Source organism: Leptonotus elevatus, chromosome 1 (genome assembly GCF_054856555.1).
Source record: "Leptonotus elevatus isolate MCC_2025b chromosome 1, RoL_Lele_1.0, whole genome shotgun sequence".
NCBI classification, from domain to species: Eukaryota; Metazoa; Chordata; class Actinopteri; order Syngnathiformes; family Syngnathidae; genus Leptonotus; species Leptonotus elevatus.
In genome coordinates this window covers 20,050,611-20,066,585 of record NC_141239.1, presented here as the reverse complement: position 1 = coordinate 20,066,585, position 15,975 = coordinate 20,050,611, and the positions used below count along the sequence as shown (strand labels likewise).

General features: G+C 43.8%; 1 protein-coding gene across 1 annotated transcript; it reads left to right on the top strand.

Annotated features, from left to right (window-relative positions):
- Positions 1-667: 667 nt before the first annotated feature.
- Positions 668-15,770, top strand: ripk1l (receptor (TNFRSF)-interacting serine-threonine kinase 1, like). Its single transcript, XM_086081980.1, has 10 exons — positions 668-1,208; positions 2,295-2,451; positions 2,537-2,674; positions 2,837-3,068; positions 4,433-4,582; positions 4,675-4,751; positions 4,821-4,896; positions 9,364-9,948; positions 10,044-10,190; positions 14,613-15,770. The coding sequence occupies exons 1-10, from the start codon at positions 1,048-1,050 to the stop codon at positions 14,906-14,908; spliced, it is 2,019 nt and encodes a 672-aa protein (XP_085938106.1). The 5' UTR covers positions 668-1,047; the 3' UTR covers positions 14,909-15,770.
- The last annotated feature ends 205 nt before the right edge of the window (positions 15,771-15,975 follow it).

Here is a 15,975-nt window from a genome sequence, read left to right as displayed (position 1 = left end):
TAAATGAGTAAATAGGTTTTAATCCTAAGCAAAAAAAGTAAAAAGAAAAAGAAAAGTGTACCTAAATTGTACTGTACCTATGTTGGCCGGTCTTTGTGATGACGACTTCAACCTGTAGATGGCGACGTTTTCCCACGAATAAGGTACGTCCTACTTCTATCAGTCAGGAAGCGAATGATAAACCACAAGGGTTTAGAAAATGGATGGATGGATGGTCCAGAAGAATAAAAACAAAGAGTTTCAGGAAATTTCACCAGCATTAGGCTATATATCCAATAGTACGAAGTAAAAGTAAAAATATTTTGTTACTGCACTAGATCTTTCAGCAATCTTTTAGTATTTACTTTCCGAAAACCAGCAGTCTTGGAGCTTTTCGGACACATCTTGTAATTGACAGTTACAATTCACTTTAACTTTCATTTCAGAGTACATTTGACATGTCAGAGTCTGTCTTTTTAAATTTTAACATACGATAAGTACAGCTAGGCGTTTAATTGAAAAAAAAAAAGTTGTTTTAGGCAAGTATGTGTATTTCTACCTCTAATCAAAGCCTGAGGACTTTAGCCATAGCCCAGTTTGTAACCAAAATGTGTTTGAGGTAACACAAACAAAACTAAAAAGGCTCTGTCTCTTTATATGCAGGTCATCAAAACTTTTGCTCAGTGGGAAACAGGAAGAGCACGAGGCGCAACTAGCTGTCCCACTCTGTAATCGACTTGAATGACTGGCTGTAGTTTGATAACCCAGTAGTTTTTTTTTATTTCTGTTTTTTTTTTTTTTACCCTTTACGTCACTCCAGTCATTCCAGGAAGTAGAGCTCTAACTAAATAGCAGATTTATACGGCAACGGTGTCCTTTTCTTCACCGCCTTTGCTCGTTCGTTAGAACTTTTGCTAAAAGTCACGGGGAGCTAGCTTACACTTGCTTTAGCGTCGAAACTTTTTCTCGCCTCTTGCACTCGCTCTCAAGCGGTCCTACGATAGCTTCTTTTTTCTTACTATATTATTACACTTTAAGGGGGTGTTGTTTGTAGGATAAAGTGGAAATATGGCCACCGCGCCACCTTCCTCGCTCCAGTTGCGAGCGACAGATGTGCTTCGAAAAGAGCACCTGGACGACGGAGGTTTTGGAGAGGTGTACCTGTGCTATCACGCCCGCTTCGGTCCTGTGGTCATGAAGACCATGTATACGGGCCCTCTTCGCAATGAGTACGTTGTTTTGATCATGTTTTTGTTTTTGTGTGTGTGTGTGTGTGTGTGTGTGTGCGCATTATTATGTTTCTACAGGGGATTTCCACTTTCTAGCTGGAATTTGGATCACATGGAATCACGAAAGACACCTGATTGTTTTAATCACAATTGTTGGGGGGGGGGGGGGGGGGTTGTAACTGTGTTTATGGTGTAGGTAATCCATGTCAATTCATGCAGAGAAAATGGGATATGACTTCCGCTATGTTCGCTCACGCTCAACTTCCCTATTTGGGGTCGATAGCGTAACTAAAAAAAATATATGCCAAACGTACTTTGCACTAACATACTCGTACAGCCTAAACTACTTTATATGCTTTTTTTTTTTTAAATCGGTTTCATTTTCTGCGTTTGTACAGTGTTTATTATTTAAGTCAAGTCATCATTTTCAGGTAATTCCCTGATAGAGTGGTGAGCCTTCAGTGCCACCAAGGCCTTCTACGATTATGAAAAGCACTGCCACTGACCTACATTTACTGCACAACCATGATGCATCCATTTTCAGCCGAAATTCAAATATTTATTCAATGAAAACATCCAGTCTCTTCATTCAATCAGATTTCTGGCTGCTTCCTTTCTTGTCAATCTCCTCTGCTTCTCTTCTATGTAATGCAAACTATATCAGCAATGCGACTGCTTTTTTTAATCAGAAAATTTGGCTCAGCTTGCTGGCCCACAATAACGTCACTGTTTTCTGTCCTCTGATCGGTTTGTCAGTTTGACTAAGAAACACTTTGTACTTTAGCTATTTGTGCATATTACTAAACGTAATTAGGGATGGGCGAGGACTGGCAACGGGTATTTTATCAGGCCGATACCGGCCTTATTTTACGGTATCGGGTATTTGTGGACGCTGCTGATAACAGCCACAGATACACAAGGCAAAAAAAAATCTGACATTGAATAAATCCTCCTCGACAATAGTTAGTGCTATACTGCGAAAGTTTGACACATCTGCAAATCCACTTGTGTTAAATTAAATGTTATATATCTAAAGTACTTGTGAGTACTCAAAGACTCTTTTCCATTTTCTCCAAATATATCCAGGGAGAGCAAGAGGTCTCTGTTGGAGGAAGGTAGCATTATGGCGAGCCTGAACCATGAGCGAGTGGTGAGGTTGCTGGGCGTCATCATGGAGGAGCGAGGCTGCTCTTTGGTCATGGAGTTGATGCCCAGGGGCAACCTGCTGGCCATGCTGGAGAAAGTTAGTGCTGAATTTGTCATCCAAAAACTCGAACCAGTCCAGTTTTTGGATGACAAATTCGAATATGCGCTTTCTTGCTATCTAGGTCACTGTGCCAGTATCGATCAAGGGGAGAATTATCTTCGAGATCTTGGAAGGGATGGTATACCTGACCGAAAGGAAAGTCATACATAAGGATATCAAGCCGGAGAACATTTTAATTGACAAAGATTTTCACATTAAGGTAAAATGATCCGATGTCACAGACATGTCAATATGTGCAGTTTTTCTCTACATTGTGTGTTTGCACTTTTTCTGCTGTGTTCAAATACATTTATATACCCTCTCAAGCGAATGGGTCTGCTATGCGTCACCCCCGTAATAAGCGCTTTCCCGCATTGTCCAGATCGCCGACCTCGGTCTTGCCACCTGCAAAATGTGGAGTAAACTGAGCAAGGAGGAATCTCACAAGAAGAGTCGCATGGGCCTGTCAGCCAAGATGAGGACTGCGGGCACGCTAAGCTACATGGCGCCCGAGCACCTGCAGAGTGTCCACACCGTCTCCACCGAGAAGTCCGACGTCTACAGCTTCGCCATCGTGGTCTGGGTCATCGTCACGGGCAAAGAGCCCTATGCAAGTAAGTTGGAGTCGTTGAGAATCACAGATGTAGTATACAGGAATTGTATCGGTTTCAACTACCCCAGTAAGGAACGTACATTATTATCTACAAGTTTTTAAACTTTTCTTCTTTGCCAACAATGTGCCATAAAGTTGTTTTTATGAAGCTTGCACTTTTCCTCACCATCACTTATTTTTTACTTGTACTTAAAGTAGTTCTCCTTATATGCAATTAGCAGACCTTTCGTCATCCATAGTTTCCCCTCTACGTTCATCCTTTACGCTGAACCTTCCATCTAGACCGTGTTCATCATACAATTTTAAAAGTGTGAGCAAAAAAATGTGTGCTTTATTTGGACAGCAACATACACCTCATCCCATTCATAATTTAAAAGGAGGCTCATCTTCAAGGCTCCAATTAGCTCAGCTGTTCTTAACCTCACTATTCTATACTAATATCCACTTATAACAATGCAGTGTTTCCCACACCATGTTAATACTTGGGCGGGCCACCCAAGTAAACTGGCCACCACACAAGTAGATTTCAAGACATTTTTATAAAAAATTATGTTTTCATACTAATCATAAAAATGTTAAACTAATAGAAATATGGCTGCGTCTTTTAGTCATTGACACAGTAATTTCATAATTTATAAAATTGAGATAAAATTAAAAAGATGTGTACTGTACTGTAAAAAGCGAGTGTGATAGATTTGTGTTGAGGTCATTATTCTGCCACTAGATGGCATAATTGCATTTGTAAGACGCTGGTGACAGCTCAGAGCGTTTTTCTTTTCATATTAAGAGCTATCTAATCTTTAACATGAAGTAACTTGTGAAATTCTGCACTTTTTTTAAATTGTAAAATACAACTTGACCCCAGTCTCCACAAACATATGCATTATTATTATTAAATTTATTACTGCTCAATTTTGACGCGAACGTGTCTGCTGTGTTGCGACTGGTATTCCCTCAGTACAGGCTGTCCAAGTAAGGGGCGGTCATTAATCGCGCATTAAAAAAAAAAAAAAAAAAAAATAGTGGTGTTAAAGGAACTTTAAATCAACTCAAAATGATTGCACTATTTTTGACACCCCTAATTTAAATATGCTTGAACGTACTCGCCAGTCAAAAATCTTTACTCCACATTGGCCGTTCCACACTTTTGTACTTGTTCACTTTTATTTGTGTAAAATTAATAAAGGTTGAATGATGGTGACAGTTTAACCCTGGAACAAATTGCTGTACTTTTGTTTTCTATCATTTCCAATGAGAAAAGTTGTTTTGGAATACAAACTAATCAGCAGGAAATCATTATCCGGCTACAGATTGAACTGTGAGAAGTGAAATCAAACCAGTGGGCATATTTTTGTACGTGTCCAGATGCCAGGAATGAAGATCAAATCAGCCAGTGCGTCCGCAATGGCAACCGGCCAGCAATGCAGCTCATCCCCGAGAACACGCCGGCAGAGATCATAAACCTGATGGTGAGGTGCTGGGCTCACAATCCACTGCAAAGACCAACATTTCTAGGTAGGGTTGACGCCACAAAACTAGAATATAAGCCTAAAAATGTACCTATTATTAACACTTCTGTGTTCCTCACTCAACTCCTTTCCTAACAGAGGGTTACAATTTATTTCGTCCCTTCTACGAAACAAAGCTCGAACCACACGTGGAGAAAGATTTAGTTCATCTTCAGGTGCATACATTTTTATGATGCTGCGTCAATCTTAAAACAACATTTTAAGATTGTCTGATTTCAACGCAGGCTCTATACGAAGGCCCAGATCAGCTTGTCGACAAGATGAAGTCTTTATCCATGACTGATGAATATATCTCAACAGGTAAGCAATGATGGTTTGAATTAGGGTTTGGTAATTATTACATCAATGTTTAGTATTCTACAGGTGCGCATGGTTATCAACATATTTGAATTAATTTGTGGCAGAAATCGGAAAATATCGGATTAAAATATTCATATTTTAAAATGCGGTTTCATAAAATACTTTTCATTTATTCATATTTGCAAATATGCCAAAAAGTCATTTATAATTTCTTTAAAATGTTTCCTTAAGTAAATCTTATTCTTAATATCATGGAAATTCCTATTGATTTCAGCAGTTCAATTAAAAAAGTTACTTTCTTCATTGAAGTGGAAAAAAATAATTTCCGGATGTTGGATATCAATTTTCATAACGGTACGAGTATTTAACTCTTGAGTCGTCACCAATACCAAGTACTGATACCACACGTACTTTTTATACATACAATTTCTCCCCCAAAAAACAATGGCAGATATTTTTAAAGATATGTATTTATTTCCTAATACTGTATAGCATTTTTAATTGCCCGAAATTAATGTTGATTTTCTATTTTTTTTTATTTTATTCGACGCAGGTACCGATACCGAAATAAGGCTGGGTATTAGCCCAATACCGATACCTGGTGTTGGTACTCGCCCATCCCCTACTCATGCTGTACACTAAGTAGTATAGAATCACAACACACAGTGGAATATTTAATGATTTTGTGTGCTATAATTGATGATTGTAGCTTACAGCATGAAAATCCAAATTTACATTTAAAGAAGCAAAAATACTACTACATACGTGTGGTCTGGTAAGTTACAATCCACATTTTTTTAATAAATTAGATAGAAAAATGATTTTCAGAGAGTACATTTCTGTCTGTTTAATAAATATATTTACCAGGGGTGTCAAAATTAGTGGATTCATTTTGAGTTAATTCAAAGTTCCTTTAACGTCACAATTTTTTTTTACGTGCGATTAATGACTGCCCCTTACTTGGAAAGCCTGTACTTGGGGAATTCCAGTCGCAACACAGCAGACACGTCCAAAAAATTTAGCAGTATGAATTTAATAATAATGCATTTATTTGTGGAGACTGGGGTCAAGTTGTATTTTACAATTTAAAAAATGTGTAGAGTTTCACAAGCTACTTCATTTTAAAGATTAGATAGCTCTTAATATGAAAAGAAAAATGCACTGAGCTGTCACCAGCGTCTTCCAAATGCAATTATGCCATCTAGTGGCAGAAAAACTACTGCAACACAAATCAATATCACGCTCGTTTTTTTACAGTACATCCATCCATCCATCATCTACCGCTTAACCGGGGTCGTTTTTTTTTTTTAACTACAGTGGTGACCTCAAAATTTATTTTTGTTGAACAAATGAGTCCAACAGCTTATAAAAATGTTAACTAAAAAAAATAAAATATAGATTTGAGAATAATAATAAAATCTACAGAAAACATTATTGACAACCTTTGATGTGACATAAAATATCTTCAAAAACGACCGATCATCTACCGCTTATCTGGGGTCGGGTCGCGGGGGCAGCAGCTTTAGCAGGGAAGCCCAGACTTCCCTGTCCCCAGCCACTTCAGCCAGCCGAGAGACTAAGGCTGCGTTCACACTGCAGCTCAATTCAGATATTATATTCAAGTATGAAAAGCGTGTCCTGGGTCGTCCCCGGGGCCTTCCGCCGGTGGGACATGCCCGGAACACATCTCCAGAGAGGCATCCAGGAGGCATCCGATGCCCAAGCCACCTCAACTGGTTCCTTTCAACGCGGAGGAGTAGCGGCTCAACCCTGAGTCCCTCCCGGATGACCGAGCTTCTCACCCTATCTCTAAGGAAGAGCCCGGCTACCCTGCGGAGGAAACTCATTTCGGCCGCTTGTGTCCGGGATCTTGTTCTTTCGGTCACGACCCACAGCTCGTGACCATAGGTGAGGGTAGGAACGTAGATCGACCGGTAAATCGAGAGCTTTGCATTTCGGCTCAGCTCCTTCTTCACCAGAACGGGATACAGAGCCCCCATCACTACAGACGCTGCACTGATCTGCCTGTCGATCTTCCGCTCAAACCTACCCTCACTCGTGAACAAGACCCCAAGATACTTGAACTCCTCCACTTGGGGCAGGATCTCATCCCCAACCCGGAGAGGCTCACTCCACCCTTTTCCGACTGAGGACCATGGTCTCACGGTCAAACGCCTTCTGGTGGACTGGTTGGGCGAACTCCCATGCACCCTCGGGAGCCCTGCCGAGGGTGTTGAGCTGGTCCACTGTTCCACGGCCGGGACGAAAACCACACTGCTCCTCCTGAATCCGAGATTCGACTTCCCGACGGACCCTCCTCTCCAGCACCCCTGAATAGACCTTACCAGGGAGGCTGAGGAGTGTGATCCCTCTATAGTTGGAACACACCCTCCGGTCCCCCTTCTTAAAAAGGGGGACTACCACCCCAGAGGCACTGTCCCCGATGTCCACGCGATGTTGTAGAGGCGTGTCAACCACGAAAGCCCCACAACATCCAGAGCCCTTAGGAACTCCGGGCGGATCTCATTCACCCCCCGGAGCCCTGCCACCAAGGAGCTTTTCAATCACCTCAGTGACTTCGACCCCAGAGATAGGGGAGCCCACCTCAGAGTCCCCAGACTCTGCTTCCTCAAAGGAAGGCGTGTCGGTGGAATTGAGGTCTTCAAAGTATTCTCCCCACCGATTCACGACATCCCGAGTCGAGGTCAGCAGCACCCCATTTCCACTATACACAGTGTTAATGGCGCACTGCTTTCCTCTCTGCCGGATGGTGGACCAGAATTTCTTCAAAGCCGTCCGGAAGTCGTTTTCCATGGCCTCACCGAACTCCTCCCATGTCAGAGTTTTTGCCTCAGCGACCGCCGAAGCCGCATTCCGCTTGGCCAGCCGGTGCCTGTCAGCAGTCTTCGGAGTCCCACAGGCCAAAAAGGCTTGTAGGACTCCTTCTTCAGCTTGACGGCATTCGACGGGTTCGAGGATTGCCGCCACGACAGGCACTAACCACCTTACGGCCACAGCTCCCCTTCGAAGCCAACACACCACCAGGTAGTGATCAGTTGACAGCTCCACCCCTCTCTTAACCCGAGTGTTCAACACACGTGGCCGCAAATCCAATGACACGACTACAAAGTCGATCATCGAACTGCAGCCTAGGGTGTCCTAGTGCCAAGTGCACATATGGACAGCCTTGTGTTTGAACATGGTGTTCGTTATGGTCAGTCCGTGGTGAGCACAGAAGTCCAATAACAAAACACCGCTCGGGTTCTGATCGGGGGGCGTTCCTCCAAACAACAGTCAGGACCCGTCCCCCCACCCGAACGCGGAGGGAGGCTACCCTCTTGTTCACCGGGGTAAACCCCAACGTACAGGCGCCTAGCCGGGGGGCAATGAGTATGCCCACACCTGCTCTGCGCCTCTCACCGTGGACAACTCCAGAGTGGAAGAGAGTCCAGCCCCTCTCGAGAGGATTGGTACCAGAACCCAAGCTGTGCGTGGAGGCGAGTCCGACTATATGTAGTCGGAACTTCTCAGCCTCGCACACCAGCTCGGGCTCCTTCCCTGCCAGAGAGGTGACATTCCATGTCCCCAGAGCTAGCTTCAGTAGCAGAGGGTCGGACCACCAAGGCCCCCGCCTTTGGCTGCCACCCAACTCACTGCGCACCCGACCTCTTTGGCCCCTCCCACCGGTGGTGAGCCCATGGGAAGGGATACCCACGTTGCCTTTTCGGGCTGTGCCTGCCCGGCCACCAAACGCTCGCCTTCGAGCCTCACCTCCAGGCCTGGCTCCAGAGGGGGGCCCCGGTGACCCGCGTCCGGGCAAGGGAAACCACGATCCAAAGTTTGTATTCATCATTGGGGTCTTTTGAGCCATGCTTTGTCTGATCCCTCACCTCGGACCTGTTTGCCATGGGTGACCCTACTAGGGGCATGAAGCCCCACACAATATAGCTCCTAGGCTCATTGGGACAAGCAAACTCCTCCACCACGATAAGGTGATGACTCATGGAGGAATTTTACAGTACAGTATATCTTTAAAAAAAAAAACATTTTATTGTACATTTAGAACAGATATAAAATTTGTGATTAATCATGCGTTAACTATTGAAGTCATGCCATTAATTACGATTAACACCCCTAATATTTACTATGCACATTTTACTTTTTTTTAATTTAACCTCAGGAATAAATTAACTTCTACTATATTTACATTAAAGTCAAGACTATTATTGGGCTTAACCCAACAAGTGATCCTCATAAAACATATGGGATCAATGATGGATCCTTGTGGAACTTGACGGTGGTTTACAACATCCATGAAAGTGGTCACCAATTACCATCAAATGCACTTAAGCAGTTGTAATACTAGCTTTACTTCCGATATAAATCATATGGTGGTGTTGAAGTCAATAGATGCACATACCCAGAAAAAAAAAAGACGTGTCTGTCACTGTTCTTACCTCTTTATAGATGGCCCGGCTTATCTGGAGAGCACAAACAGAAGTGTCAATGGGCCGGTTGAAGCCAGTATTGAGGACATCGATGGCATTCCATTTGAGACCAATGTCAAGTCAGTGACCGCCACCAGTGAGCCCGCCTCCTCTTTGGAGGAGAAACTGCAACCGGAGTTGAACTACCACATACACGGCAGCTACAACCGCCACAGTCAGCCCGACCTTGTCAATAGCCAGCAACAGAAAAACTCCTCAAATATCTCGCCTAGTTTTCCAAACAGCACGCCGAGCCAACCGGAGCACGACGCACCTTTCGCATCATCCGTCCATTCCTGGACCAAAGCTGAACCCGTGCAGCCCAGCAGCCAGGAAGATGATCGGTATCATCCCGCCGCCCGCCTTCACGAGTCGATGACGGCTTCCACGCCGAAGCCGTCCCTCTTACAAATGTCTACCAGCGTTGGTTCCCTGCCACCTTCCAATCAGCAACATCCCGATTCCCTCTATTCGCGCCAGCAATCCTGGCCTATTTCCTCTGTGACTGAAACGTCGGCGGGGTATGCTTGTAATTTAAGGAAGGGCGGTACGGCACAAGATTACGGTACGTAGACCGGTAGTCCCCGGTTTGGGCAGCTATGATGTTGCAGTAAGTAACAATTAGTGATGACACTAACTTGACCCGTCTTGATTTTGAAGGCTCTCTTCACATCCGCAATGCAAGGGGGATCCAGATTGGTAACAACAACAACCTCAACATTCACTACGACTCCACTCAAGGTTTTTCATCTCTACCGGGCAACATGTGGAGCAGCTCTCAGCTCAGAGAAGGAATCCAGAAATATGGTAAATCTTGTCATTGTGTGGAGGCTTCGTGAGCCTTTCACACATCTAATTCGACACCATTCACTTTCTTCTCCATTTTAATCCTCACGCTTTTTTTGTCCTGCTCCTACGTCCACATTTTTAGTAGGGGTGTGTCTCACGATTCGATTCAATTTGGATTTTTGGGTCCGTTTGCGATTAGATTCAGAATGATTTGATTTTCTGCTTCAGTCAATCTGTGTGCAAAGATTCGTCATGATCTCATCCAGTCCGCTTTGCAAGACGGAATGACATGGAGACATTGAAGAGTCGTGTTTTAAATTAAAGGGGAAGTCAACCAATATGTTATACGTGACCTCATGAGTCTAAACTTGACCGTGATTTACTCATTCACTGCCATTGACGGCTATAGATGTCAAAAATTCATTTTAACTATTTCTATTAGTTAAAAAAATCCCCCCCCCCCAAAAAAGAGAAAGCCTAGACATTTTTTTTTTGTATTAGAACTGATATAAAATTTGTGATTAATCGACTAGTGAAGTCATGCGATTAATTACGAATAAAGATTGTAATATAATCTTTTCTTAAAACATTATTATATATTTTTTTAAATGTAATTACTTTTTATTTTTAATATTCTCAAGAAAAGATTATTAAAAATCGGGCGTCAAATTTTTTTAACTCTTTGACTGCCATAAACGTTATAAAACGTTTAGCATAAACCTAGGGAAGGGCGCCGAGGACGTTAAAAGACGTCCCCTATGTTTTTTTTTGTTTTTTTCAAAAACGGGTGCAGGAAAGCCTTGGGCAGCTGTGCTGAAAGTATCAGGCTGATCTGATTAGTCAAAGACTCGTTTTGGCCCCTAGAGGGCAGCGATGACTCTCTTTGCACAAGGTTGGATGGGCCGCCCACCGTGGGCGTCAGTAGAAGACGTGAGGCGGAGCTAGAGTGTTGAGGAGACAATGGCTGATCCAAGCCACAATGGCTTGACCAAGCAACCGGTTACAAGCAGCTCAGCTTGAGCATTTTTTTCAAAGACGGAAAGCATCAATCAATACTAAAAAGCGCATTGATGTCAACGATGATGATGACAACGAGCTCTACGCCAAAGTTGGAAGCTTTGGCGTGACTGTTATGAACACGTAGTAAGCCTCACGGCTAAGCGCGGCTAGCGCTGCTAAGGCCGGAAAACGCGCACAATAGCCGGCCGGGTACTTCTACACAATCGGACATTCGATCGGGCGATGGAGAGTTGGCATCGACCAATGCAGATTGATGATGATGATGAAGATGAAGCTCTACGCCAACGTGACTGTTATGAACACGTAGTAAGCCCCACCGGCAAAGCGCGGCTAGCGCTGCTAAGGCCGGAAAACGCGGAGCTGCACAAGCGGACATTCGATCGGACAATGAAGAGTACCCCGAGTCCAATGCATATTCATCGGAGGAGCGGGTACAGTCTGATCACGGAGAAGACACTGTTTCTGGACTACGATGCCACCATGAATGGAGTGGATAAAATGGATCAGAACATCTCCTACCAACCCGGTATAGCAACTGAAGGACACGGGGAAGCGAGACGTAACACCACCGTAACGTAACCGTAGCATGATCCTGATATTAGACTTGATGACACACTGCAGTATATACTTGCTATTCCCCGGAAAAAAACGGCCGGCAAGAAAGTGGCGCACGCGAAGAGGCAATCTTGTGCAAATGCTGTTGCGTCTCCTTGCACGCAGGAGAGTGTTACAAAAAGAAAAACTGTCGTTGAAACATCCACATATTTGTAAATAGCACCACAGTTGCACACATTTGTAAATAGTTTGCCAAATTGTTGTCAAATTGTTACACTGTTGAATGTAAATAAACGTATTTTGCTATCAAAAAACACTTTTTCATTCTTGGTGGTAGTGTTTTATAGAAGTAAAGCACTATTTAGGTGTTTGTGGCATCATTCATGGACAAAAAGAAGTGTCAAATTCACTAGAATGCATGAAATAATATCGTTTCACTAAAAGCTTGATTTCTCCGTATTTTGGTCCAACACAGGCGAAATTGGGTCAAACTAACCATTTTCTATTGTTGATTACTAAAGAACGGAATAAGGTAGAAACAAACTCTTTTTTTCTGATGAAAGATGAAAGTCCAATCTTTCATTTGGTAGTACGTGTGTTTCCATAGTCCAAACAGAACATTTTCTGTGGACCTTGAAAATCAGTCAAAATGCTTAAATCGGCTGGCACTGGCGGCATCCCTTTTCTGAAAACGTCTGGCAGTCAAAGAGTTAATTGTAATTAATCGCATGACTTCACTAGTTAACTCACAATGAATCACAAAATGTATATCTGTTCTAAAGGTTTTCATACACTTGTTAACAGAAATGGAAAAAAAAGTCAAACTAATAGAAATGGGGCGGCTATTGCTACTATTACTACTTTGTTGTGGTGGCCGTGGCTCAGGAAGTAAAACCAATTGTCCAATTACCGGAGTTTCCAGTTTGAATCCTGCTTTCTCCAAGTCATGTGCCGTTCTGTCCTTGGGTAAGACACTTCACACACATTGCCTCCATTGCCACTCAAACTGATGTATGGATGGTGTGAATGTTTGGTGGTGGTCGGAGGGACCGTGGGCGCACACTGGCAGCCACGCTTCCATAAGTCTGTCCTTTATCACCACCAGAGTGTGAATGTGTATTGTATCCTCGAGGGTGCATTGGAATTCGCCCAACCAGTCCGCATGTGGTTTGTGGACTCGGAGAAGGCGTTCGAACGTGTCCCTCGGGAAGTCCTGTGGGGGGTGCTTCGGGAGTACGGGGTACCGAGCCCCCTGATACGGGCTGTTCGGTCCCTGTACAACCGGTGTCAGAATTTGGTCCGCATTGCCAGCAGTAAGTCAGATTCGTTCCCTGTGAGGGTTGGACACCGCCAAGGCTGCCCTTTGTCACGATTCTATTCATAATTTTTATGGACAGAATTTCTAGGCGCAGCCGAAGCGTTGAAGCGGTCCGGTTTGGTGGCCTCAGTATAGCATCTCTGCTTTTTGCAGATGATGTGGTGCTGTTGGCTTCCTCAAGCCGTGATCTCCAACTCTCGCTGGAGCGGTTCGCAGCAGAGTGTGAAGCGGTTGGGATGAAAATCAGCACCTCCAAATCCGAGACCATGTTCCTCAGTCAAGAAAGGGTGGCGTGCCCTCTCCGGATCAGGGATGAGATCCTGTAGTTCAAGTATCTTGGGGTCTTGTTCACGAGTGAGGGTAGGTTTGAGCGGGAGATCGACAGGCGGATCGGTGCAGCGTCCGCAGTGATGCGGACTCTGTATCGGTCCATTGTGGTAAAGAAGGAGCTGAGCCGAAAGGCAAAGCTCTCGATTTACCGGTCGATCTACGTTCCTACCCTCACCTATGGTCACGAGCTGTGGGTCGTGACCGAAAGAACAAGATCCCGGACACAAGCGGCCGAAATGAGTTTCCTCCGCAGGGTAGCCGGGCTCTTCCTTAGAGATAGGGTGAGAAGCTCGGTCATCCGGGAGGGACTCAGGGTTGAGCCGCTACTCCTCCGCGTTGAAAGGAACCAGTTGAGGTGGCTTGGGCATCGGATGCCTCCTGGATGTCTCTCTGGAGATGTGTTCCGGGCATGTCCCACCGGCGGAAGGCCCCGGGGACGACCCAGGACACGCTTTTCATACTAGAATACAATATCTGAATTGAGCTGCAGTGTGAACGCAGCCTTAGTCTCTCGGCTGGCCGAAGTGGCTGGGGACAGGGAAGTCTGGGCTTCCCTGCTAAAGCTGCTGCCCCCAGGACCCAACCTCGGATAAGCGGTAGATGATCGATGGGTGGATTTTTTAGGATTATTTCGTACAATGATTTTTATTTTTAAAAGGGGGAGATTGATGTTACAATTGACTATGTTACCGTTTCGGTTATTGTTTTCAAAGTAAAAACGGATGTATGCAAATGTCTTATTTTGATGAAACAGAAAATAATCAGTCTTGTTTCATGAAGGACTACAGAAATCAGCGAACAATTACTGCTGATATGCAGTCATCAGAGCATTTAGACCATTTTAAAGGTGTCACCAGGCGGCGTACACGTACGGGACAGTAACAGACGGATATTAAATGGTGAGATCATGAGTTAGGTTTATTTACAAAAATGAGGGTTGGTTTGAGAATGGATACAAGTACAAGCGGGGTTAGCTAGCGACACCCTAATAGAACAAACCATCAAAAAAGAAAGTAGTAGCTGAACCCCGAAACCCTCTAAACTAAAGCTAACTGAGGCGCGACGAACATAAAAAGGACGCTCTCGGCAACAAAGAAAAACAGTAACTAACTGCACTCACGATGATCAAAATAGTTGTCGATTAATGTGATCATCGATTGCTTGTCGATTAATCGACCGCACAGTTATAATGATAATATCTTCATGTTCACATGCAGAGGGCCGCGCTGTGACGGAGGAGCACCTTGAGGTGCTGAGGAAAAGCATTGGCGCCAAGTGGAAGTTTCACGCGCGGCGTCTGGGTCTGAGCGACGTGGAAATCGAGACCATCGAGCATGACTTCTTCCTGGACGGCCTGCCGGAAAAGGTGCACCAGATGCTGCAGCAGTGGAAAATGAAGGAAGGAAGCCTCGGCTGCACAATTGGGAAGCTTTGCCGCGCTCTCGAAGGCATCATAGACGTTGACGTCATTCAGAAGATATTGAACATCTGCGCTTCCACGTCCTATATTTGACAAAATTCTCTTTTGCATTTGACCTTGAGAGTTGCCGAGGTCTCTTTGTGTGATTATAGAGTCCGTTCAATGTCACGCATCGCTGTGTGTTACACTGGTTCCATCCTAATTCATTCAATGAGAATATTTGTGCATTTCCTTGAATCGTATATGCTTGTGAGACAAAAGTCACAGAAACAGATTTCTACAAATATGGCAAGGGGGATGGCTTAAGTTTGTCATTTACGCACGTTCGTGCCAGATGCGCACTGTGGGTGGAGTAACCCAAAATGCAGGCATAAGCACTTTTTTCCTCTTACGCATTCAAAGCCCTGTGAAGGTGAAATGCACTAAAGTTTGGATTCAGTTGCAACAGACGTGTTCTAAAGAGATTACTAGAAGGTTATTGAATGTTTGTAGGCAACTGGACAAAATATGTTTTATTGAGTCAGTGTTTTAGTCATCGTTATTAGCAAAGATAATCAGCAACAGCCTTTAAAAAAAAACAACATTTTTCATCTACAACCACCATAATCAGTTGAGCCGCTTCAAATATGCTGCCGGCATTAAAGGAATCGTCTTTGGAGGTTTTTTTTGTTTTGAAAGCTCGGAGTTGTCACTATTACAGCTACAATCTTTGAAATGAGGTGAGGTGAGGTTCACATTTCCTCATTTTTTTAATTTGCTTTTATGCTGTTCATCAAAATATGTTTCTATGATGAAGTGACTTGCAAAGAAGGTTGGGCACTGATCTAGAAGGTCAAGCGCGTCCTGTGTTTTATTGATGGACCTCCAAACATGCATTCAGTTGCATGTATTTGATTTATTTTCTACAAAATGAAAAAAAAATTGATATCCATTAAAGTGTTTGTATGTTGCTGGATCAATATTTAAGTGTGCTATTTTTTTTCAAGTCTCAGGAAAATTCCATTCTTCATGATTTACAGTCAACCGCAGAATTCAATTAATTACACCTTTTTGATATTTTTTAATACAAATCACCTTTTTATGTACTCCACATTGCAGGATAATTTTTTTTAGACATCCGACAGTCGGGCCTTTACTGACGTTAATCATTAGATGTTAAA